The sequence below is a fragment of the Cuculus canorus genome, chromosome 2 (genome assembly GCF_017976375.1).
Source record: "Cuculus canorus isolate bCucCan1 chromosome 2, bCucCan1.pri, whole genome shotgun sequence".
NCBI lineage: Eukaryota > Metazoa > Chordata > Aves > Cuculiformes > Cuculidae > Cuculus > Cuculus canorus.
The window spans coordinates 10,331,139-10,358,833 of NC_071402.1; the positions used below are offsets into that span (position 1 = coordinate 10,331,139).

The following is a 27,695-nucleotide window of genomic DNA, read 5'->3' on the forward strand; positions in this document are numbered from 1 at the left end:
TACTTTTCAGTGGGCCTGTTTTGGCATCTGAAAGGCGAATTCAAATGTGAGTTGTGTATTTGTTTTGAAATTTTCTAAGCTCACTATGAATTTGCAAGGACTTTAATACTTGTGTTCAAATAACCTCCCTCATCTGTTTTAAAGTGGTATTTCACAGAATCATAGAACGGTTTCGGTTGGAAGGGATCTTTAAAGGTTATCTAGTCCAACTCCCCTGGCACTGAGCAGGGCCATCTTCAACTAGATCATGTTGCTCAGAGTCCCATCCAACCTGACCCTGAACGTTTCCAGGGAAGGGGCATCTACCACCTCTCTGGGCAATCTGCTCCAGAGTTTCACCACCCTCATTGTAAAAAATTTCTTCCTTATATCTAGTCTAAATCTACCCTCTTTTAGTTTAAAAATCATTAAGCAACAGGCCTTGCTAAATCTTTGTCCCCATCTTTCCTATAAGCCCCCTTTGGATCCTGGAAGGCTGCTATAAGGTCTCCCAGGAGCCTTCTCTTCTCCAGGTTGAACAACTCCAACTCTTTTCCTCGTATGGGAGGTGTTCCAGCCCTCTGATCATTTTTGTGGCCTTTCTCTGGACCTGCTCCAACACGTCCATGTCTTTCCTGTGCTGAGGGCTCCAGGGCTGAAGCAGGCTCCTTCCTCTACCAACATACTCAAAACTAAAAGTAAAAGCATAACATATGAAATATTTTTTGAAAAATAACCTACAAAAAGTTGTAGGGCATAAAATGAATGTGGTAATAATTCCAATAGAGATTTTTCCATTTCAGCTCAAACTGCTCATATACGGTACTGAGTACGCTCATGTGCATTAGAAAGAGAAATTGGGGCCTATTTGCACATCTTAAACATGTATGAGTACTACTTTATTGCAAAAATAGAAAGAAAGAAGCAAACATCACTTTCTTAGAAATCTGGCACCATGGTGCTGTTTTTTCTTTTTTTTAACTAATACTACTGCTTACTTGCCTCACTTGATTATTTTTATTTAAAGCAAGCTCTGCAGACACACAAGGAAAAGTTAATTTCAGTTTGACAATTTAAATATTCATCAGCTGAACACTTACACCAGTCAAATGTCAAATGTTTACAAAGCTACTTTCTCTTAAAGTGAAGTTTACCAGAATACTACAAAACAGGATTCAGAAACTACCAAGCATAAGCTGCTGAAGATAAGGGGAACAAAATATCCCCAAATTTAATTATAATAAAATCAACCATATATTTACCTATGACTTTGCATAATAATTGTATCTCCATTATGCATACTCCATACCATTATAGCTTTTATTTGTGAATTATGTTGTATAGGGTTTGGCTGGGATAGAGTTAATTTTCTTCAAAATACCATATATGGTGCTGGTTTTGATTCACGCAGAAAACTATTGCTAATAGAGGGAAGTTTTCATTATTGTTGAGCAGTGGTGACACAGAGTTAAGGCCTTTTCTGCTCCTCACACTGACCCACTGGCGAGCAGGTTGAGGGTGCACAAGGAGCTGGGAGGCTAGACTTGAGCAGCTAGGGTTTGAGTGGAGATTGTGGTTTGTTTGGGTGGAGGTTCTTTTTTGTTGTTTTATTTTTTATAATTTGTTAGTATTTTTTTCTTGGTTTTGTTTTTCATTGTTTCCCTTTTTTACTGACGGAACTGTCCTCATCCAAACCTACTTTTCTCACTTGTACCCTTCTGATTCTCTCCCTCACCCCACTGGAGAAGAGTAGGTGACTGGGTAGTGCTTTGATGCCTCTGAGACTAAGCTACAACATGTGAGCAAATACTGTTCCTGCAGCATAACCAAACAGGCTGAAAGGAAACTGGCAGAGGAGGGTACACCAAGGTATCTAATCAATCATTTTGAAAATGTAAAATATTACAAGCAGTAAGGCTGCAAATAGAAGTGTACACTTTTAATGAAGTCCCAGATTTTAATTGCCTGCAAAACACTAAGTTGTCTACCTCTGTGTATGCATGGCAACAAACTAATTACGTTCTGAAGCATTATTCTTTTGTAAAGAATACATGATGTACAATGTTCAGCTCAGTACATAGACAGGCAGAGTTCAGCAGTTTCTAATTCTTATTATGTATGCAGACTAAACCTCATACACCACAATAAAAGCTTTGCTCTGAACACAAATTCTTTGCCACATTTTTTCCACAACATTTATAAATGTCTGAGTAATTCATTAAGCATCAAAACCCTCACTTTCACATCTTTTGCCATGATGGGATTTTACTTCCATATTTGAGAAGAGAATCCAAACCAGGTCCGTGTCAAAATGTTAAAATTCCTTCCACATACACCATTTGAATACCTCAAAATATACTTACAGATTAGAACAATTTTTACTGACTTCAATGGCAATTTTTAAGACTGGAGAGACAAATACTGTTAGGAACAATTTAGGCATAGCTGAGTCTCTCTTTAATGAAGACAATGTCCAAAAAGAACTCCATGATGTCCTTTCTAACATGTTTTCCACCCTTTAATTGCAACTGTGAATGCTTGGCTCTTCTGCAAGCCAGTATCTAGGATTTCAAATTCTGACAACCAAAGAACGATCTAACTGGCTTGTCTAACACCACGCAGAATTTTTAAGTCAAAGCAGAGACAAATTCATTTTCTAGGAAGGCATTCTACTGCTTTAGTCATGAAATCGTTCTTTATGCTGTTTCCTCTGCTTCAGTCACCAGTTTTCAGCTTCTGTGACAAACTAGGCCAGGATTTACAAGCAAGAGCCTCCTCTACCACCCACTTCTGAATCTTACCATCAGAATGTATTTCCAGAAATACTCTTTGAAGGTTTAGAGTTGAAGAAATGTACTCATGATAAAGCAGTTAATTATAGCTTAGAAGAAACTTGGGAAATACAAGAAATGAAAGAACAATAGTGTCTGAGGCTCTCAGGGCTTGAAAACAGGCACTCATTCCTACAGTTTTAAAAATATTAGCCATTTTACTGTTATAATTACAGCTTTTCTGGTGTTGGAGACAAAAGGGATTTCACTTTCACATTGCTAGCATTGCTGGCAGAATGAGTCAACTCAACCTACTCTATGATGTTCTTTTGGATCTGCAGATCTAATTACAACTGATATTCTCTAAAGTGCTCTAAGAGATGGAGGAATATTTCTTGAACTGCTTGTAATGTAAGATGGAAAAATGCTGTCACAATTTTATCCAGAACTCCAGACCCATGTTATAGGAAGGTATGTTACATTTCATAACAGAGTTGTATTTGTACTTATATGCATAAATGTATACATGAAGTGAAACATAGTATGCTTATAATATACTGAACACAGAAGGCTTACCATAAGTAAAGATCTCAGTAACATGATCTGAATCCTCCTAGTTCCCAGATCTCTACAATTGGAAAAAAAGTTGAAAATTAGTTTCTTTACATATCTTCTAAATATTAGTCTACTCTAGACAATGTAAAAACTATGTTCTTGACAAGTAAATACAGCAGTCTTGGAAGGGATGCTGGATGACTATAAATAAGGGCAAATACCTCCAAATAAGGTGCAATAACTAAATATTTTTGAAAGAGGCATTTACAGGAAGGCTTAAAAAAAGCAAAGCACATACTGCAGTTTAAATTCTAATTGATATATGTGAAGAATATCTACATCTTGATTCATTCAGAAATCTCTTTGTATCTGAAATGTTCAACTGATGAACCCTTGTCTGATTTGCACAAGCATTAGCCCTCAGTTTCTTCAGAATTAAAATGTAATCGAGTCTTTTAAGACCATTTTTTATTACATCACTTGTAAATAAACAGGGAAAATCTACACCAAAAGAGATTCACTGGAATTTAAGCAGTTTATTTCTTAAGCTGAAGTCAGCTCACAGAGAATGGAGAAAAAGCAAAATTCGTTTCTAAATTATGCAGCTATTTGAAGAAATGTAGTCCTAGTTCAATTTCCCTCATTCACAAAACACACATATAAGAAGTTACACAATTAAACACCATTAAGAACACAATTCCAGATACATTTGTACAGATGTGGAGAGAAGAAATGTTTTAGTGCAAAATAAGCTGCATTCCAACTAGTTATTTGCTAACAGTAATGTGTTTGGAGATTGATTTCACACTGCTGACACTAAGCTTGCCTTGATTCGGCATGGCACTTAATACAGGCCTGAATGAATGAGAATTTTTACTTTCCTTTATTATTTTTACTTTGTTGGGATTACAAAATCTAAATTTTTAATCAGAAATTAAAAACTGTAGGATATACAAACCCAAGATGTGTGGTATCCAGTGATCGTGAAGTCCCCAAAACAGGTACTTTTCCCATAATGAACATCATAATTTCTGATCTCTGGTAATCTGGGAGATTGCTTCCAAAAAATCCTAAGTAAAAATTGAATGAAATCACAGAAGTAAAGACATAAAGGCAGTCATCAGTGGGGTCCCCCAGGGCTCAGTTTTAGGGCCAATTTCATCAGTGATCTAGATGCAGGAATCTAATGTACATTATGTAAGTTTGCTGCTGATACTAAACTAGGAGGAGCTATGGACTCCCTTCAGGGTAGAGAAGCTTTACTAGAGGCTTGTCAATCACTACCCATATGAAATTTAACAAGGGAAAGTGCAGGGTTCTCCACTTGGGACAGGGTAATCCTGGTTATACATACAAACTTGGGGATAAGAGGCCAAAGAGCAGCCATATAGAAAGAGATCTGGGTGTTCGGGCTGATGGCAAGTTGAATGTGAGTCAACAGTGTACCCCGGCAGCAAAAAGGGCCAACCACGTCCTGGGTGTGCTTGAGGGAGAGGATCATCCTTCTCCACACTGCACTGTTGGGGTCCCATTTTGAGTACTATGTGCCGTTTTGGGCACTTCAACGTAAGCAGGACACCAAAATATTAGAACGTATCCAGAGGAGGGTGAAAATGTCTCAAGGACAAGATTTATGAAGAGCAGCTGAGGTCACTTGGTTTATTCAGCTTGGAGAAGAGAAGGCTGAACGGTGACCTTTAGAGTTTACAGCTTCCTCAAGGGGGGCAGTGGAAGCGGTGGTGCTGATCTCCTCACTCTGGTGACCAGTAATGGGAGACAACGGAATAGAATGAAGCTGTGGCAAGGAAACCCAGACCAGATGAAGGTTATTACTTGAGAAGGTGGTCGGTCACCGGTACAGGTTCCTCAGGTCAGGCCACTAAGCCTGTCAGAATTCAAGGAACTTCTGGACAATGCTCTTAGACATATGGTTTAGTTTTAGGTAGTCCTTCGAGGAGCAGGGAGAGGGACTCGATCCTCATGGATCCCTTCTAACTTAAGATATTCTATTCTATTGCTGTGCAACAGTATAAGCGCAACTTTGAAAGAAAGAAGCTTTACTTTAAAAGGTTTGGCTGTGGCTTTCTGTTGTTTTTTTTTTTGTTTTGTTTTGTTTCGGGGGAGGAGGTGTAATATTTTCACTTGGAGTTTTAATGTAATGGTAACAAAATCTACTACATATTTGCTACTGCTCTAGAAAGCTCCAAGGGATAAGCAAAGGTACAGATCAGTGAACAATACCTAGGTTACATTCCCCGTCGCTCTTTAAGTAAAGGAATATACATTGTAAATGCACTGCAATATGTATCACTACCAGAAGGAGAAAAATCTAAAAAAAGGGGAGAGGCTATTTTAATGAAATCATTTCAGAAACTGATGCTTTTATTCTCAGTATTGTGCTTAAAAGTACTCCAGTTAAGCTGTGCTAGCATAACCAGCCATTAGGTGTCATTGTTGCTGCTATTTTTAACAGTGGCTTCTACAAATCTTGAAGCAGTATCTACTAAAATATATTACTGTATATGATTGTTTGCAATATTATTTTCATAAAAGGACTAATATTGGTTCTGTACCACAGGTACAAAACGGTGTCTATATTTCAAGGGCCATATAATAAAATAAACAACAAATGTATTGTAAGTCCACCAGTGTTTTTAATTTTCATTGAGCTTCTTGGCTTTCTGCTCAGTTAACAATTAAAAGAAGAGTATTTTAGAAGTAATCTAATTTGTGAAATGAACCTGAGATTTAGAAGTAAATACAATCAAGGATACAACACTTGCCATTATTCCTTTTTGATTCAAACTGTTTTAACAATATCTCATTGAGGAACGGGGAGAAGGGGAGGAATTTTAAATGAGCCTACATCATTACTCACCAATCGTTTGAATAATAGCGTTCTGGACAATCCGCTCATCACTCTCCTTGGAGCTTGTGCTAAAAGTGGCACTTCCCGCTGAACTGCGCCTATCACCCAGCTCAAAGTCAACACTGATGCGCAAATGCTTTAACAAGGTATTAAAAACCTCCAGAACTGTTGGGCCTGGAAACAACACATAACAATGATTGCACCTGTCAAGGGAAAGATGCCTTAAGAAAAATGAAAACTAGCCTTTTCAATCTCTTTTCAGGAGAAATCAGATTAAGCTGAAAAGAACAAGTGAAATTCACTGTTTGAGGGATGCGGCCTATGGATAAATGTTTGAAATATGTCTACACTTTGATATTTTAGAAATTATTTTGGAATCAGGAGATGTAATCAGGAAAAGCGTGATCCGTTACTATCAAGCGGTATTAGGTCTGGTTGGGACAGAATTAATTTTCTTATTAGCAGCCTGGGTGGTGCTGTGCTTTGAATTTGTGACTAAAACAGTACTGACAACTCACCAGTGTTTTGGCAGTAGCTCAACAGTCCCAGCCCATGTCAATATATTTTCTTTTTACCTCTCTACTGCTATAGAGAGTAAGCTGGGGTATGCAAGAAACTGGGAGGAGATACAGACTGGGCCAGCTGACACAAACTGACCAAAAGGCTATCTATTCCATACCACATGATGTCATGCTCGGCAACAAAAGCTCAGGAAAAGGAAAAGGAAGGGGAGGGACCGTTGTTCATATGGCATTTGTCTTCCCAAGTAACTGTTACACATGCTGAGGCCTTGCTTTTCCCAAAGCAGCTAGGCATCTGCCCATCAGTGGGAAGTACTGAATAAATTCCTTTGTTTTCTTGGTGCATGGAGCTTCTGCTTCCCATTAAATTGTCTTTATCATGGTCCATGAGGCTTCTCACCTTATTTTTACCTTCTCCCAATTCTGTGGGAAAGGGAAGTAAGCAAATGGCTACCGGTCAGATTCAACCCACCAGGCAAGTTTTACATAGAATATATGAGTGGTTGCTGAAATTAAGCATTGATGATGGGTTAAACAGCAGGTATTTACACAAATTTCAGTTATTTCAAAACCTGCTACTAAAATCCAGTTCTATATCTAGGATGAAATAATGACCTCTTTTCATAGTATGGCAAAAGACTTCACAAGCCTGTGCATGTAAGCAGGGTCTGGTATAAAGAGAAAGGACAGGCTCAAACGCAAGGTAATGAAGCAAAGCAGCAGTATTTCAGCAGGGCACCAAAGAAAAACAATAGCAGAGGACATATGTGTATGCATCTTTGTAATTACAGTTATTTCAAGGAACTATGGTACTTTAAATGATATAATTCACTTAATTTCAGTTGCTTCACAGTTACTAAAGTAAGAATTCTCAAAGAACATTTGACTCTTGACTTCCATATTACCATTAGTCTCACAGCAGCTGTATCATAAAGTGACAGTGCTCTTATATTTTGTGAAGCCAATACCACAGTTCTCTCAGACTTCATAACTTCGTAACAAGCCTGAATTCCTGCCTTTCACAAGGCTGTAAAAACACCTCTACTCTTTTTTATAATGCGAACGATTATAAAGCAAACAACCAAGTACGTTTGAGTAATTGTAAACCAAGTAAGATTTCAAGCAGTTTATTGGCACAAAGAGAATTAATGAATAACCACAAAACCTTGTCAAAATCTATACTTTCATTCACTTTGAAAACAAAGTAAAATGAGCAACACCCTTCAAATCTATGCTTTGACCTGATGTCTTTAAGACGTCTTACCTATTGACCCTTTAGCTGCTATTGCAACTGCTTCCAAAAGAACCTGAATAATACCAGCACGAACTCGTGGCGAGTCTCCTTTGCGAACATCAAGGTGTCCAAGAATTTCTTGTATTACATGATGGGAATATTGTGCCTATTAAAAATGAAACAAACAAAAAGAAAAGCTTCATCTGTGACTTTAGCAAGAATAAACTCATATGCCCTCATACAGTCACGGCCATGTTCCTATTCTGCAGCACTCATACTCATAGATTTACCTGCATTTCGATCAATTCATAATTAATATGGATTAAAACTCCCCTACTGAGACGGATGAAGCCATACAGGTCCATAGAGCACAGTTTACAACAAAAGCTTACAGTACTAAAATATCCAGGAACATCCACAAGAACAGAAGAAGCGTGAAGAGGTACTTGGTTCAGCTAACTGCAGTTCCATGACCTCAGCTGGTTTTACATTGATACAAATGCTGACAAAACTCAGCTCTTTTCCACAAAGCTGGTATATTATGATTGTATCTTTTGTGTGTCTGTGCTTGATGCAATCCAATAACCAGGCTTTGATCATATTCACAATAGAGGTTGCTTATTAGTAACAATCAATTAGCACAATGCAAGTCCATGTGAAGGTGGTTTCTTGAGTTGTATTGGCAAGGAGAAATGACCAACTTAAGAGATACTTATTTACCAAGAACAATGTCAAATCAGTACAACTATTCTGCTCCTGGTTCTGGAGCTCGCTGAGGGACCTCCACACTACTTTCCATTGAGAACCTCTTAATATTCTTTTTCTTCTACAACTGTTCATTAAATGAAAGTAAATCAGAAAACTTCTGATCACAAATCACAATTAGGTTACTATTTGAAAAGTTTAACAAATAAGGCAAAGGAATTATGGAAAGGTTTCTCCTGTGTTCTTTGATTTCAGCTACTGTCTATCATTATCATGGTGAGGTGAGCATTTAACCCCATCTTGTGTGCTTGAAACCTGTGTGCAAGGAAAACAAGCCCTGGAGAAAATCCTACCTGTATAGAATACATGATGATTTTGAAGCAAGAAACAGCAAATTCATTGGGATCCCATAGCCTGTGATGGTCTAAATGCCTGTAACCAAAAATGAAGGGATCTGAAATAATGACGTTCCACAAATATAATAAATGGACCTCAGATTTCTCAAAATTCACCTCAAAGAGATTATTTCCCTCCAGGAAAATTAAAAACCATATCTTAATACCTAGACAGAAAATTAGAACTTCAGAAAAGCATTTTTTTCCAGTATTTAGGATGTGATCACAACACATTTGGCTGTATCAGAAATTCTATATCTTCAGATTTTAAGGAATCTAGTCATACCAAAGATATACAGTTAAGACTACACTGTTTCCATGCAAAATGCATACACAAAAATGGCTATGACATATGGTTATTGACACGAAACAGACAGACTGAAGAGGATGGTTGTAAATCCTTGGCAGACATTTACTCTACATAAGATATAGAAATTTGTTTTGAACCAGGAGCAACAAAACAATTAAGCCTGAATGTTACATCCAGAACAGATATTCTAAGAATTATTCTCATTTTCATAGTGGTCTCATGAATACTATATATCGTAAATAAAACAAGGGCTACTCTTTGTGTATTTACTCCTTTTTCACTCTGAAACATTTCACACTTCTGCAAGAAATACAAAAACCAAATCAGAATGATAAATGCATTTCTTTCTCTTTAAATGGGATAGGAACCACTAATGAAAAACATTCTCAGAGTTTCAAGCAAATATAAGAAATTTTCCTTAATACCTATTCTCAAAACTATGACTAGGGTAAACATCAGGTTTTCCAAAAAGGAGATGTGCGTACCTGGAAAAGCATGACAAAAATAAAAGCATTTTTAAACCTAGGATACTGAAAAGAGTAATTTGAGATGCCTTTCAACTAGAATGATTTAAGGTTTAAAAACAAACAAACAAAAAAAAAAAACCCCACAAAAAAATAGCAAGATAAATCAAACAAAAAACCCAAACAGAAAGACTCCAAAGAAACCATCAAAATGTAAAAACTGTCTAACAGAAATTGCATCTAAGTGGTGTCTCTAAATATGTTTCAGCTACATTATGACTATTGGTCTGCCCTTTCCCAAAGAATGTTGTAAATATATAAAGATGATTCAAATAAACTTGAAAGCCTGCAGGTGAAAAGCCAGCCCCTTGAACACAGGACCACTAACAGGATGATTTAACTTATCTTGCCTATTATTTATTTTAATAAAGATTATTTAAATAAGATTGCAAAACACTTTATCACGGGATTAACAGATGCTGAACTCTGAATTCCATTATATCTGCATATATGTAGCAAATGTGCACAATTAGGTTTCTCAGATTAAAAGGAACAGCAGAACCAGTGGTTAAAGTTACTACTTTATGGAGTAGTCCCTGAATTCACTCATATTATCACACATGCAAGTAATCCTTACAGTATAAAATGATAGACCGATACTGATGACTAGAGAGTAGAGCTGAGGCATCTATGGGATTATACAAAAAAACTTCTCATGCATCATGTTTGCTGAAAGAATATTAAGCATAAGTCTTTTGATATTCAAATCCCCTGCAAAGATGATGTGATAACTCACAAGAACGGAAACACAGTGAGATAAATAGGGTGTAACTTGTTCTATTTGGGAAGTTGTTTATATTCCCTAGATCTCTGTATCCCTCTAGATCTGCCTTATCTATTCACCATTGCAGAGTCTAAATAGCTTGTGACTCCTGATATAAAATACAAAATTTTTTCATATCACTTTTTTTTTTACTTTACTTTAAGAGTTTACCAGTCTCATCTGCAAGATTTCATTAAAAATGAGAATGTCAGAGTTTCTAGCTACTATATGTAGAAACTTATAACCATGGAGATTTCTGCCAAAGGCAAGGAGAATTAAGGTCAATCTAAACCCATACCAGGAGACTGACATCAGATTTCAACTATCCTCTTTATATTTAAATCCCTCAATCACTGAATGTACTCAGTCTCATGATGCAAGCAGCACTATTCTTTCAGCTTTGCAAGGAAGTGACAGCATGACTGATATTCCTATGCCACATGAAGCAAGCCTTCAATTAGGAAACTGAACCTTCATCTTCAGTATCAGTACTGTAGCAAGTGGCCTTAACTTTATTTCTGCAGCTTAAAATATGTGAAATTGTTGAAAACTGTTAGGAGAAACTGCTTTCTAAGCTGGTAAACATAAACTAAGTCAGGTTTTTCAATTAAATAAAATGCAATGGACTCTCTCAAACTTTGACTTCACTGAAGTTCTACTCATTCACAAAGCGAAGCTGATTATATACATTAATCCCTATTTGTACAGGAAAAATGGCTTGGAAAATGCATTTTCTCCATCATTTGTTCTTCAAAAATATTAAAACTATACAGCAGTTACTTATAGAATTTTGCCATATAGATGTATCTTTTTTTCTCAAAATGCAACATAAAAATGGTGAACAGATAATATATTCTGAGTAACTGGTCATGATCTACGATTTCAGTGCACAAACAGAGCACGTGGCACACAGAGGTGCACAAAGACTCAAGTGGTTCCTCAGGATTATAGCGAATAAGAAAAGAAATCAAGCTGGAAATAACCCTTTGAATACATAAACTTTGGAGCTGTCACAGGAAATGCAGGTATGACACCTTCTCAAATCCCAAACCCAGCACTAACTGGGTCTAAGGAATCAGGCATTATTTGTGGGAAACTTCCCCACTATTGAAGTAATTCAAAAGACTGAAGTAACTCCACGTGCCAATAAAGTTCTGAGATAATTCCATAAAAGAAACTTGTAAGATGCAAGAAAACAGCTGCAATACAGTTCTAAATTGTCCATCCAGATTGCTTGGTACCTAAATGCTCATTCTAATGACAGCCATTTTGGAGGAATACAAATTTTAAATGTAGGAAAGGGAGAGATTTTTTTTTAATAAAACAACTTCACAACTGTTAAAACTCCCACCCAATTGGTGTAACAGGTACACATGGAAAGTAAGATAATAGCACAGTTCTGTGCACCTAATGCATTTAGGTGAAAAACAAGGGGCTATAAAAGTTCTCTGTCCTCAATGCCTATCTTATCTCTTTTTTTGCCTTTCTGTTTTTACTTAACAATAGAGACTTGAAAATGGCCTTTGGTAGCTTGAAAGTATTTCAGTGTACAAAATGAAGTCTTTGTGGGAAGAACTAGGCCATCAAAGACAACATATTCCTCTAACAGGTGGCTATCTTGAAAATCTACAAGGAGCAAGCAGCTCTCCTCGTCACCATGAAAAGTCATGGTTTGAAAGTGGTATCACTGAGTCTAGAGCTTCCTGTGAAGATTTATCCCTAAGACCACACGTAATTTGTACACACTAGCAGAGGTGGAAGAAGCAGATTAAAGTTACCTCAATGCCTGTAGTTTTTTTTTTGTGTCGTATTTTTTTAAGGAAGCAACTGGGGCAATGCAGAGAACTGAAAACGTGACTTGATAGCTACTACATCAGCTACAACCTATACCGTGTGCATTTGTGCATACTGCACGCACATAGAATCATAGAATCACTAGACTGGAAGGGACCCAAGGGGTCATTGAGTCCAACCATTCCTAACAATCCCTAAACTATGCCCCTCAGCACCTCATCCACACGTCCCTTAAACACCTCCAGGGAAGGTGACTCAATCACCTCCCTGGGCAGCCTGTTCCAGTGCCCAATGACCCTTTCCGTGAAGAATTTTTTCCTGATGTCCAGCCTGAACCTCCCCCGGCGGAGCTTGAGGCCATTCCCCCTGGTCCTGTCCCCTGTCACTTGGGAGAAAAGGCCAGCTCCCTCCTCTCCACAACCTCCTTCCAGGTAGTTGTAGAGAGTAATAAGGTCACCCTTCAGCCTCCTCTTCTCCAGGCTAAACAACCCCAGCTCTCTCAGCCGCTCCTCATAAGACTTGTTCTCCAGCCCCCTCACCAGCTTCATTGCTCTTCTCTGGACAGGTTCCAGAGCCTCAACATCCTTCTTGTGGTGAGGGGCCCACAAATGAACACAGTACTCAAGGTGCGGTCTCACCAGTACCGAGTACAGAGGGAGAATAATCTCCCTGGACCTGCTGGTCACGCTGTTTCTGATACAAGCCAAGATGCCATTGGCCTTCTTGGCCACCTGGGCACGTTGCTGGCTCATGTTCAGTCGGCTGTGAACCAACATCTCCAGGTCCTTTTCCTTCAGGCAGCTTTCTAGACAGACTTCTCCTAGTCTGTAGCACTGCACAGGGTGGTTATGCCCCAAGTGCAGGACCTGGCATTTGGCCTTGTTAAACCTCATGCCATTGGTCTCGGCCCAGCAGTACAGCCTGTTCAGATCCCTTTGCAGAGCCTCCCTACCCTCCAGCAGATCCACGCTTCCCCCCTGCTTAGTGTCATCTGCAAACTTGCTAAGGGGGCACTCAATGCCTTCATCCAGGTCATTGATAAAGACATTGAACAGGCCTGGACCCAGTACTGAGCCCTGGGGAACCCCACTTGTAACTGGCCTCCAGCTGGAGTTAACTCCATTTACCACCACTCTCTGGGCCCGACCATCCAACTAGTTTTCAACCCAGGAGCCTGTGCGCCTGTCCAGGCCAGAGGCAGACAGTTTCTGAAGCAGAATGCTGTGAGAAACTGTGTCAAAGGCTTTACTGAAGTCCAAGACGACTACATCTACAGCCTTTCCCCCATCCAGTAGTCGAGTCATTTTTTCATAGAAGGTGATCAGGTTAGTTTGGCAAGACCTGGCTTTCATGAACCCCTGTTGACTGGGGCTGATCACCCGGTTCTCTTGCATGTGCTTCATGATAGCACTCAAGATCACCTGTTCCATGACTTTCCCCGGCACTAAGGTCAGACTGATAGGCCTGTAGTTCTCTGGATCCTCCCTGCAACCCTTCTTGTAGATGTCATCCACTATTAAATGAGCTGTTAAAGATATTCCTCACAGACTATCAAAACAGGGCTCAGCAGAAAACTGCAAGTAAGTAGAAATTTTAACCTTATGTATTAATCTGGGCACAGTATTCCTTTGTGCTACTTATATTTTACTTGTCTCTTCACTGACTGCAACAGTCATCTATGGGACATTAATGTATCAAATAAACAGTTTCATATTCAAAAAGAAAGGCCAGCTGAGGCAACAACACATCCAAATCATTATAACGTACTTCTAAAACCAGTAAAAAGGGACACACGTTTCTCCATAGCTATCTTCAAGTTAACAGACAGGCAACAAAGGAACAAGATTAAAAGGGGCACTTTCTTGAAAAAACATTAAATGAATCCATTGGGGTGAAAAGGAAGAAGGAATTAATGCAACTTAATTGGAGGATGAAGTTAAAAAAAATCTCTTAAGATAAGACCTACCATGAATTTTCAACTTACGCAAAAACTGGTCTGACAGCGTTATTCATATTTCCATAGGTTGCTCGTCCTAGTAGTTCCCTGAAACAATTCTCAGCCAGCAGAGCAGGATTCTCCTCTTTTTCTCCTGCTGTAGGAGAGGATGGAGGGCCTATTCTGCTGAAATAAAACAAAAATACATTGATTTTACTACTGATTAATATTAATAATCTTGGTTCTACAACACTCATGAGTTACGCCCTTGATCTAGGCAAAAACTGTATCTCAAATATGCACCAAACCAGAATTCTAAATAATACATTTTATTGTCTTACAGTAGCATTACAGACCACCATCAGTTCACTCAGTGCTGACCAGTGTATTAGTAAATATTTATACAAGAAAGCAGCTGTTTAAATACTGATTTAACTTGTTACCCACTGTCTTTTAACAAACCATTACCCATTACTAACAATGCATCACGGCTATGAAACCATGCAAAATGTTAAGCAAAATTTTAGTCATTTTGTTCAGACTAATGATCTCACTCACCTGCCCACTACTGAATCCACACCGTGTGGGTGAGTATTCAATAAAATGCAATACTTCTGCTGAAACAGATGGCTTGTGAATTGAAAAAAGTCTGATCGAACTAATTAGAACATCATCACCCACATGGTTAACTATAACCAGACAGCGTACAAGTTAGTCACCCTCTAACTGCCTGTCTCCCCACATTACTATGGAGAGGACTGACTAGCCCCACTGCAGGACAAGCTGAGCCCCTCAGCCAATCTGCAGGTGTCGGTGGGAAAACAGGTTTCTGAAAGGGGCAAAGGTGAAGGAGGAAGCCAAGGAGTAAGCAGCAGCAGAGGAAGCTTAAGGCAGGAGGAAGAGGAGGGCAGGAGGTGCTGCAGGCATGGAGCAGGGATCCCCTGCAACCCTAGAGAGACCCCACTGGAGCAGAGACCACTCTGCAGCTCAGGGACGGACCTAGGCTGCAGCAGGGGTATATTTCCTGCAGGAGCTGTGGCCATGGACAACCCAGGTGGGAGCAGGTTGTCACTGCAGCCTGGGGAAGGGCCCATGCTGGAGCAGAAACAGGTGTGAAAAGGGAGGAGCAGCTGAGAGGGGCTGAGAGGGACTGACCTCAGCCTCCCTCCCCACTCATGAGCCCTTGTGGGAAGAGGAGTCAGGACTAAAGCTGGGCAGGGTAAAAGGTGGTGGGAGGAAGATGTTTTCAAGCTTGTCCCGTTTCTTACCACTGAAATCTATTTTAATTGGCAATGAATTGAATTATTTTTCCCCAAGTCAAGTCTGTTTTGCCTGTGACAGCAACTGTTGAGTGATCTCCCCTTCTTCATCTCAACCCATGACCTTCTTCATCCTACTTTCTCCCCTGTCATGCTGAGTGGGTGCGGAAGGGAACAAATAGCTGGATGGGAGTTTGGCTTTTAGCCAAGGCTAACCCACACAAGGACTGGAAAGATAAGCACAACGTCTATTGTGATGTCTTCATCAGTACCTACAAACCTCTAATCTTGAGCCTTATTAGAATATGGTACTTTGTCAAGATCCTTCTTGCCATGTAGTTTTCTTCCCCTCAATGATATCATTGGGCAAGCGGACTCTCTGTTTTTATCACATAGTATGTTACTAAGCTTTTTTTTTTTTTTTTTTTTTTTTGGGGGTGGGGGGACAGACCAGACATCTTTCACATTCGGAAATATATTTTTAAGATTTATATGTTCACAAGGTGGCCCTTGTTGAAGGAAGATTCTTTTTTCCCTAAAAGCATTACTCTGAAAAAGAAACAGCAACTGATTTCTTCAGCCAGAAAATAATAGCAATGAAAAAATACAGGCTGTGAAACTTTGCACCAGATATACAGACCACGAACAGTGTTAAATTGCATAAGTTTTGCTAAGAAATTTGTCCTTTAACAAGATGATTACAGTTATTTCAATCACAGAAATGTACTATTGATAGTAAATAGAACAATAAGAAATGATGCACAACTCACGATGGGAAGGTCGGGAAATAAGTATTTATTACGACCACATCTACTGCTTCATCAGGTGCTAAAGTACCCCAATGAATGACTTAATCTAAAATAAAACGTCTTTTAAATTAAGAAGGAATTATAATCAGCATTTAAGTAACTTAATTTTGTAGGGAATTTACAACTTAATAAAAATTGCAGTGCAAAGCAAGGCTTTAATGGTTTATACTCATGACAGCAGCAATGACCAAACTTCTGTAAAGTTCAAATACTGTCATTTGCAATTTTTTGCAACTGGGAATTAAGCTGGCTATTTAAAATCAACGTGGTACAAAAAAAGAGTAAGAATACAGAACTAAAGACAGAATCCAGCTGCAAGAAAAGCTACAGAAACCACACACTGTTTTAGTTAAACTAAAACCTACTGAGACCCAAATTCTGCCACTGAGCTTTGAAGGGAATAGCCTCTCCACACCATGAAATAACTAAAATCTGATCTGCACTGTAAACAGTGAAAGGTAGAGTCCTTCCAGAAGAGTTTCCAGTTTCCCAGTTCTCATTTCTCATGCAGCCCTTGGTAACATTTCTTTCGTTCACTTCTTGGATTGTGGGGTCTTGGTTTTGTGGGGTGGTTTTGTTCCTTTTTTTTGTTTTACCCAGTCACCCTCTTATCAGGACAGAGAGATCTGAATTACTAGAGCAAATTAAAGGCATTTGAGATTTATTTCTGAATTTAAGTGCTTCACACATCAAATCAATAGGCTGCTACTAATATTTCATTTAAATTGAGCAGATGAGAAGTGGGAGACTGAGGAAGAAAGTAAATAGGTCCCCCTAGTTATTGAGAATTACTGTAGATCTAGCTGGCAAGTTTGGGTTTGTCTTTTTTTTTTTGCATAAAACACGTTATAGAAATTTAAGTGAGGATTCATTCACCTACATTAACATTATGTACCTATGCATCAGGAGGTTAATTTTAGACTGCAGTAATCAGTACACTCGAACCTTAATCATACTTGCAATTTTTCAGTGCAAGCCTTGCATTAAATATGTTTAAAAAAGCATCAGTTTTAGTTAATGCTCATTACTCAGCATTATAAAGCCATAGCTTTAGAGTATTATAAAAAGTCAAATACTGACATGCCACTAGTCAAAAAAATCACGTAGCATCATATTTGTAATACCTCCTGAGAGCAAAAGATCTTCTAGTGTTTTAAGACTACCACAATCTAAAAGTTACAATATAAAAACCCTGCTGCCTCTGGCAACGTCAGTGTTTCAGAAGCTACCGTAACATTGCTAGCTTACCAGATTTTAATAAAAAAAATACCCCAGGCATCTGTTCAATAAATGAGAAAGTTATACAAATGGACAATGATTAGAATTTTAAATAGCATGACAATTTGTATATAAGCCACCACAGATATCACTAAACTGCAGCTTTACCTAACTGCCGTGTCTCTCAATCGCCCTATTTTTTTCCTCTGTACTGCCTAGACTCTGATCTAGCCAGACAAGCATCATTCTCAGTGCCAAGAAGATACAAATGGCAGTGCAGGATTATCATCCCCATCGCTGTTGCAACACAGGTTCCATAGAATTCAGCAGCATTAAAAAGGCAGGTGCGTGATGGGGAAAAAAAGACAGCAGGCTACAGAAAACTGATGCAAAGCCTGTCTATCTGGAATAATTCTAGCTAAAAAGCAGTAAAAATAAGTTATCTTTTAAGTGTTTGTATAGGAAATCCTACAGAAGGTGACTTCTTAGCATTGTTTGGAGTCTTATTTTAGAATAAAGAATAAATTGCAATCCAGTCTTCCAAGTCTAAAACGTGAGGATGCATCAGAATGTTCAAAATGATCTCCTGTTTTCTGTAGGAATCACATTTTTGTTTTGAGCTTTAATAGCACCTACCTAAGTATTTCTCACTAAGTATTCCTTAGCATTATCACATGAAAGACAATGAATACAAAACTACTCTTTTAACTTTTTAGTTTTAAAGGAAAGCTTTGCATAGATTCTGAAGTTTCTACATTCAAATGAGTAATTCTAGTCAATTTTCACCGACTTGTTTTTTAAATAAAGATAGAAAACCCTGAACAACCCAACTGCAACACTTACAGAACATTAATCCTCCACATTTAGACTTTCAGTCCATATGTCCACTGTTTTGATACCCAACTTCATATAACCCTTCCCCACTTTAGAGATGCACGTAAACAGACAAACATGATTAATTCTTCCAAATTCTCTTGTAGAAAACTCGAAGGATGGAGGGAGAGTCTTTAAAGCAATGTCTTGCAATCTACTGGAATATGCATAGCAATTACTTTGTAATTCAAAATTGTAGAGAAGTACAACCAACAGAAAAATGGTTTGATTTTTAGAAATGTTACACTTGTGAATTTGTCAGATAGTCATGCAACTCAAATATACAGACAAGCAATGACATACACAAATACAATTATTTTTTAAAATGTTTTTTAAACATTATATTCCTAACTCCAGAAAATGCCTCATCTGACATGTATTCACAAGACTCTTAAATTAAGCTACTGATCTTTAAGGTAAGCTTTACCTATGTGCACTTTAACAAACGTGCTTTAAACAAAAATGGTTATTTTCTATGGACTTATGTTGGGGTATTTTCTGGAATTTCTGCTCTTCCTCAAATAATGCTTTGGTTCCATCTGCCAGGACAATATGTTTCTTACTCCTACTCTTCAAGATGCCTCTACTTGTGCTCTACAAATATGAAATCACACATGAAACAAGATGAGAAATTCTCCGTAGCATCACTTAAGGCCAGCTGATCAACAATTTAAAAACACTGTTTTCAGCTTTTCAGTCATATGTGCATCATGCAAGGCCCTCCTTGCCACTTGGGAAATAATTAGTCTTTTTGACTGTTGAACATGTATTACAGAAAGAGTTTCAAACAGCCAGTTCAGATATTTAATTAACTGTTGTTTTCAGACAGATTTGTTTTTCTACCACCACTATTGAATTGCTCAACAAATGATAAAAATTAGCCCTGCAATACATATAAACTGATCTGCTTTGATCCAAATCTTATTTCAGTCAGTTTTTCCATCAGTAGTTAAATTTTGCTATATAAAAGAAAGTACATGCTTGAGAACACTGTAAAGAGTAGCAAAGGAAAAGAGCCCACCTGCATCTAAAAACCTGTAAGAACAAGCAAAGGCTAACTAGGTTCTCCTTGTTCAAACGACAGTTTCAAAACCTTCTTCTCTTATTCAGATCACTCTTGAAATGTGAAATCCAAGCGGATATTTCTGTATACGCTGTGGGGGCCCTTGGTCACTTGTAGTAAATAGATAAAGCACGGACAGATAGACAGTAATCGATTACAGTCATTTTGTCTGAAAATTCACTTTAAAGAACAGATAGGTGCTGACAGTGGAAAGCAAAATAAGGCTGAGGAATAGCAAAAACACCCCATCAAAATGCAACAAAGAAAAATGAAAAGAGAAACCTGAGAGATTTAACAAGCTGAGTGTCACATGAAAGCACGAAAAGCCTGTTGTTAAAGGAAGGCTAGTGAACCTACTTACCAAGCAACTTCTGAAGCAGCTAGGGCTGGACATGAAACAAACTTTTAAGCTTGTTTGCACAGCTGAATTTGGCTTAATGAAATTTCCCAGTGCTAGTAATAAACACCTTTTACTACTCTATAGTGTTCAGCCACAAATACAGAAATGGATCAAAAAAGTGACTTTTCAATTGTAAGGGGACTGGCATATGCTCAACAAAAATTATAACAGAGATCATTTTTGAATGCATATCTGGCAGGTAATAGGCCTAGGAGCCATTGAAAACAAGAGAAGAGAAAGTTGTCTACATATAAAGAAACTTTAAATTCTCGCTCTAAGTACTGTTGCAGATGGGACAGACAATTGTTATTAATGGGTAAATGGGAATTAGAACCTCCATTTTTAACAACTAGAACTAGAAAAATCATTTGAGTCACCTGCAAATGTATGCTTACTAACCTCTCTATCTGACATTACAAAATAAAAAGTTTACAATTCTTTAAAAATCCAATCATGGATATATAGTTTCTGGAGCGATTTTTAGACTGGCAGAATTTTAAAAAAACGTGAAATGCAAGTGGTTGAAAACACTTTAAGAAAAGAAGCATTAAGCGTAGTTAAGCAGAGCTATGCTATCAGTTTCGAGAGATTCAGCTAGTAAACATCAGTAGTTATTTCCAATAAAAAGTAAAAGGTATCTAGCATAAAACCTAAGCCCAAAGATCACTTAAAAACCGTGTCAGCAATCAGGAATAAAAATACCTGTCAATATCTTCTATTTTCTGCATATTAAACAGCAATGATGGTACTATCTTGTCCATGTGCTGAGGTTCCCATATAGTTGCTCGAAGTTCATCATTAACTGTTTTTCGAACCACTCCCTGAATGCCCCTGATTCCAGCAATTCGGATTCTAAGGAAGGAAAGAAGAAATTACTGAAAATGAGAAACACAGCACCTCCTGGTATGGCTGTTCACCTATTAAGCAGTAGCAATCATGAATTGTGGAATTTCATTAGGTTCTCACAAGCAGTAATGTGGAAACCTAGCCAATTCCTTAAGGTTGCCCATATTGCCTTTAAATGCCTTTAGAGCTCATAAAGAATCTGACAAAACAAACAGCAGATGATCTGTAAAGATAATGCTAACACTGATCAATGAATACATAAACTGCATATACCACCTCCAACAGAAGTTACATGGGTAAAAGCCCACCAACTCTATGCAATATACTACCCATCAGTTGAAACTGTGCAATATTAACCGATTTCAGTGCTGTCTTTTTGCTTTTCAATTATTATTTTTAAGGTAATAAAATTTTGCTGATACTGTGTCTTTATATACATTAAATACTAGCACTAATCTCCCCTGCTGAAAGGGAAATCTTACTTACCAGTGAAATTCCATTTCAGATTCAGAAGCCAGCATTACCTGACTATAAGTACAGATGATGCCCATGCTCCTATTCAAGCAGTCAGTTCAGTGGAACCTCATGCTATGCCGGTGAAAAGTGACTCCACGTGTGTGTTGTTAGATGAGCTGAATTAAACCCTAACTTCCATCAATGGTATTGACTACTTGTGATATCTACATTTAGAATTGTAATCTGCAGTCATCGCTCAGGTGTTTTGCTGAATTACCTCAGTACATACAGCAAACCTGGTATGCCAACTCCAATAACAATTGCTGTTTATAAAGATCTCTTTCAAAACAGACATTTAAACTGTGTAGGGTGATGTGGAAAAGGTCATATTGCTATAAATTTCATTAACCTGAGTAAAAAATGATACAAATGGGGAAGAGAGGCCACACTTTTGTGTGTTGGAGTGCCACTTAGCACCAATTTCATGTTCTTACTCTTGTACAGGAGGTCAAAAAATAAGAGCTTAAGTACTGAGGAAGGTGCAGCATCAAATTTCACCACATACACAAAAGGATTCATTCCTCTGAAGAAGGTTCAGATAGGTATTAAAGCAGAGATTACATTTAAATCAAGGTCATGCACAGACTTATGCTACTAGGATGAAATTTTTCCCTGCCTAAAGGTACATCAACACTGCAGACCGATACACAGATGATGGTGCAGGCTGGCGATCTGAAGAGCAAAAGACAAGCAAGCACAGTTCTCTTATTCCTACAGCAATCTCAGCTTTGAGGGATGCTACTTTGGGTTTAGATCATACTCTGTAGATAAATTAGAAATGTGCTACTCTCTTAATTCATTCCATGTTCTCATTCATTACTAATATTACTTCTCATTTGCAAGGGGTAATGAAGGTGAAAGTAGTAATAAAATCCTGACCTGAGCCTCATATCCTAACCTCTTATGAAACGTTTTACAGTGAGCAAGCAGTTTAACATCCTGTTTTAGTTTCACTAAGCCTAAAAAGGCAAAATCTCAAAAAGCTCACTAAAACATTTATGAATACTGTTTGCAGCAATCTGCCTCAGGTACCTGGCAGAAGCCTAAGATATGAGGCAGTTGGATGATACACACGATTCACTAGTGACAACTGCCTTTTATTCCCTGAATACGATACACTATCCCTTCACTGCTTCCCCAAAGAATTCCTGGGACCATACTGTAAAACCATACACTGGAAAAGTGTTTCTCAAGGCAAAGGCGGTGGGGCTAAGGGGAAAAGTACAGCAGAAGGTGGCAGATTTAATCTTAACCCTTTTGGAGACAAAGTTACAGCAGAACCCTGGTCATTGCAATAGGGCAACAAATAAGATGGCTGCAAATTACAAAAAATAAGCACGAATGAACCAGAAGACTAAAGGAGGAATGACTCTGTGTTTTTATGGTGTTTTTTTGGCTTTTTTTTTCCTAATCAATGTACATAGTATTCATTCTTCCTGAAAATACAGTTCATACATTTTTGAAACTGCAAACTTTTTAAGAAAAATCCTCAGACGCTGCAGCTAACATAATGGTTATACAGCCAAAGGGCTGACTAAATGTTCAGCACATGGATTTTTATTATAGTTGGCTGAACAATTTAATTCATGGAAATAGAAAAGATGGGTACAACAGAGATGAACAGAAATTACAACAACATGTAATCTGAAAAGCCTTCAGACTTTTAAGATGGTCAGGAGTTAAATGCTGATTGATGAAGTATATAAAGAAAGCATCGCTAGAGGGAGTGGAAGTAAAAAAAAAATGTTGTGCTTACATAATACTGTAAAAATTTGTAATGCTAATATATTAAGGCATTTCAGTTTCACACATGGCATCAGACTGCAGACATCTAAGAAATTCAGCTTTACTGAGTAATTCTCAAATAGCAGATACTCAAAATAAGCTTTTGCTATTCACATAAGTAGTCCTATTCATTCCTCAAATGAGTTATGCAACTCACACACATTTACAGTAATAAGTAGTGCCTTGCTGAAGAGAATCATGCAATCCAGCAGGCATTATTCACGTAAAATTCCACGTGAATATTCTAGGAATTCTAGCCACCCAAGATCTGCAATATTCAGTGCTATTTAAAAAGTCAGACTTTCATTTTCTTCCTATGCAATGAACTATTCCACTTACATACCTTAATACAAGCTATATTATAGACTATATTAATGTGCTAAGACAGTTTTCTGCAAAACATACAGAATGGCACTTACTCGGTTTGTATTTCTGGATCATGGTCACATGAATGACACATGGCACTGAATCGAGACACAAAGAAGTCATAGCGTCTGTGGTATGAAGGCGTGTCTTCCTCAATATTGGCAAATTTGACAAACTGGAAAATGAAATACATTAAAAAAACTTTTGACACAAATTTCCCAAAAGAGAATTGTGAATACTAAGCTTCATTTAAGAGATGACATAAAACATTGCAATAGCAAAGAATCCAAATTTGACAGTACTTAAATATTTAACTTCAGAGACGAAAAAGTTCAGTTGGAGAGTTTTCCTTTTAAAGCCTTTCCACTGGAACTTCATTTAGATTATTATCGGGACATGGTTTAATAGGCACAGTGGTGCTGGGCTGACAGTCAGACTTCATGATCTTAGAGGTCTTTTCCAACCTCTATGCTTCTATGATTATGAAAGGGTACAACTGCATGAAATACAGCATGCCATTCAATACAGAAACATCTAACACTTGAACAGTGAGTGTCATCGATTCATAGAATCATTTAGGTTGGAAAAGACCTTTAGGGTCACCAAGTCCAACTGTAAACCTAACACTACCAACTCCACCAGTAAACCACGTCCCTCAGCACCACATCTACACATCTTTTCAATACCTCGCTGGGCAGTCTGTTCCAACACTTGACAGCCCTTTTGGTGGAGAATTTTTTTTCCTGATATCCAATCTAAACCTCCCTTGTCACAACATGAGGCCATTCTCTCCCGTCCTGTTACTTGTTACTTTGGAGAGCAGACCAACCTGATCTCACTACAAATTCCTTTCAGTGAGTTGTAGAGAGCAATCCAAGCAATCAAATGCTACAGTGTCAGTAGCAGGTTAACTAGCAACATTCTGACTTACTGAAATTCAAGGGAAATAAACTTGGAGGCATTCTGTCAAGTCTGTCTATCTTTACAAAAGGGAAAAAGGAGGAGTCAGGGTCCCATAACCCAGTCAACTTAAATTCTATTCACAAAAAGACACTGAAAAAAAAATACAATCTGCAACCATCTAGAAAGTAACAAAGAGTTAAGTAACAGTCAACATGGTTTTATGAAGAACAAATCACATCAATCCAGCTTAAATTATTGCTATGACAATGACATAGATTTGGTGAAACAGCATCTGTCATATCTTAACTTCAGTGATGCTGCTGACAAAAGTACTGAGTGAATCTCTGAAGGAGCCTGTCTGGAATACAGTAGTGTTCGAGTCTCACTACATGCTTAGATGACAGAGTGGGCTCATCAAATTTGCAAAGAACATTAAGCTGCAGAGCTGTAGCACACTTGAAGCCTAGTTCTTGACAAACTGGAAATAGGACCTGAAAAATCAAGGAAGCAACTTAGGAATGACAAATGCAAATTTCCATTTTAAAACAGCTTTCCAAAAACAAGCCAGACACAGCTCAATGCAGAAAAGGAACTTTGGGTTCTAATAAATTGTACATTTGGTAAAAGTTAATAACATAACAGCATGAAAAAGAATCTGTATTAACCCGTAACACCTATGAAGAATTTTTTCGCCGTCTAATTGGCACTAATAAGCCCTTAGATGAAGTACTGCATCCAGCTGAACCATCACAGCTGAAGATGGTGATTAACTGATACAGTCCTTCAATTATTCAAGGGATGGACAGAGCTTTAGATAAACACCTGTTAAGAAAGACTGAAAGACATTAATTATCTAGTCTAGAGTTGCCTAAAAGATATTAGTTTTACAACGTACAGAACACAGCTATAAAAAGGGAAGAAATAAATGGTTTTCTTTGTCCAGAGGTAATAGAAAAGGCAATAATGGGCTTAGACTGATGCAAAGGCTACTGAAGTTAAACACTGAAAAAAACCCTCGTTTTCTAATGCGAGCAGACTGCCTAAAACCTTTTGGATTCTCCATTACTGACAGTTTTAAGAACAGACTACAGAGGGAAGAAAAAAGTGAATGGGAAGGTTGTCAGGAAATATGTAACATAGTGCTGATTCCACCCTGAAGCACAGATGTTCCATTAAGATCCCTCCATCTTTTCTCACACCAGTGTTCTTCCTACCAAGTGCTAAGCACAGGCTGAGGCATTTCTTGTATACCCTGGAAGATGCATAACCCGCTTTTATTAGCACATTACCTATACATACCTAGACAAGTCCAAAGCTCTATAGCATAATTTACAGCATATTGACTTGTGGAGGTTTTGAGTTGGTTCTCAAGCTGAAAGGGAAACCTGTACATTTCAGAAAAAAAACCACACCACTTTTTCTACTCTTTCAGTCTTTTTTCTGTTTTATTGAGAACATTTATCCCTTTTGACTGCACTGCCAGCTCACCCACTGAAAACTACAGGTGTAGCTGAAAATGATAGCGTTCATATAACTGTGTTCTGAGCCACCTGAAAACGGAGCAAGACTGTATAAAATTAGTCCATTTTACATGTCCTTCTGTAGAGAAAATCTTGTATAGCCAGGTGAGAAAAAAGTGGCATTCAGTCAAGAAACAATTCTGTATAGTCTACTGCCACAGCTTGAAGGACAATCCACAAACAGCAACCATATATATTTTTTTTTCAATACAGCAAGTTATAAAAATGATCATTTCCTTCCCAAGAGACCCTAGAAAAAGCTTTAAATGTCTTACATCTCACTAGTTTGTTTCACTGACTTACCAAAGAGGAAAAGATTTTCCAAAGTTTTCAGAAGATAGGGACCTAATTAGTCTTTACAATTTAATAAAGCATAGTGTCCAGAGGTGGAAAAAAACGTAAAATCAATATGATCTTAGTATTTTCCAGACATTCAAGTGTTCAAGTCTACGAGTGATTCAGTCAGCAAATTTCCATAAGAGCATGTAAAACAAAAAAAGCAAAACAAACACAGAAGACTACGGGAACGTCTGTGAGAATTTTAACTAATCTAGCATATTAATATTATCTAAAATACAAAATTATTTGATTGACAGGATCTTCCAACATAAAAACTTAATACAAATCTAATAACTTTTTTGCTAGAAGATTTATTGTACCAGGAAAATGCTTTCTAAGAATGAATGAGTAATATAGGCTTAAGAAGTGTCAGGGGCTCCCTCTCTTGACCTGCACATTTCTCCTACATCAAGATGCAGCTTTGTCGCAGGGAAGCAAGACCTCTCAAAAAGGCACACACACTAAAATGTCCAAAGAGGCACCTTTTTTTCATTTCCCCATACATACAACAAAACAATTTCATCCACAGAACATAAGGCATTTCTGAAGTATATTCCAAGATTCAGATGACTGAACATCTAGGCCAGTAGAAAGCTAACTATGATAACAGTTTTGATTCCCACTGTCATTTAGTAAAGCATACAATTCTATTTCATTATACAAATTTTAAGGTTTTACAGCACGAGTCTATACTTTCTTCCTGCTTAGGAGTGGTGCTCTTCTGCTGTTATTGTTGTTAAATAAAGGATATTTTATTCCCAAGCATTTAAGATATTTTCAAGCATGCTTCAATTATAAAAAAAAATCAACCTGAAAAAGGATGAAATTCTTATGAAAAGTCCGAGCACTTGCACAGAATATACTTACAAAGCTTTTTATAGATGTAAACATGTCATTTGGTCATAGTAAATGCTTGCAATCACAAGTTTTACCAGTACAAGCATCTTCTATATTTGTACAATACAGAAGGTACAAAAAGGAAGTTACATTGGTAACATCTTATTTTCATTAATTTTGAAACCAATAAAATTCAATCAGTATAGAAACAAATCTATCACAAAATAAAGAAGGAAGATATTATCTGTTCAGACGATTGTTTCAGACTGAGTCAAGAAAGTTGGATTATATTAGCAGGGAGAGATTGGGCAAGTCATGTAAGTAAATCATGCAAGTTGTCAAATTAAATTCCTAAGGACATAATTTCTTAAATACATTCATGCTATCGTATCATTCTTATGTGGCCGGTACAGGAAGAGAAAAATCGTAACTTTTCATGGACCCTGGATGTCTTTAAAGAAGGTCAGGTTTTTGCAGCAACTCAAGAACAAAGAATCGGCATGCATCATGTTATTTCAAGTGTCTCAATGTAAAAACAGTAGGCTGAACCTAAGCAGTATTTTTCATATTTGAGCTCCCCATTCTGTCTTCTACAGCCTGCAATT

At 37.8% G+C, this 27,695-nt stretch overlaps 1 protein-coding gene across 6 annotated transcripts in view; it reads right to left on the bottom strand.

Annotated features, from left to right (window-relative positions):
- Positions 1-27,695, bottom strand: part of EFR3A (EFR3 homolog A) — an 84,837-nt gene that overhangs the window by 24,367 nt on the left and 32,775 nt on the right. For 5 of the 6 annotated variants that reach the window (XM_054057414.1, XM_054057415.1, XM_054057416.1 and 2 more), the window contains 8 exons: positions 23,545-23,666; positions 20,681-20,830; positions 14,405-14,542; positions 8,988-9,066; positions 7,960-8,095; positions 6,184-6,348; positions 4,264-4,375; positions 3,327-3,378 (listed from right to left, as the gene is read on the bottom strand). In XM_054057414.1, the coding sequence (XP_053913389.1) occupies positions 3,327-3,378; positions 4,264-4,375; positions 6,184-6,348; positions 7,960-8,095; positions 8,988-9,066; positions 14,405-14,542; positions 20,681-20,830; positions 23,545-23,666 (954 nt within the window). The remainder of the gene's footprint in view (positions 1-3,326; positions 3,379-4,263; positions 4,376-6,183; positions 6,349-7,959; positions 8,096-8,987; positions 9,067-14,404; positions 14,543-20,680; positions 20,831-23,544; positions 23,667-27,695) is intronic. The other variant, XM_054057413.1, reaches the window with a different exon arrangement.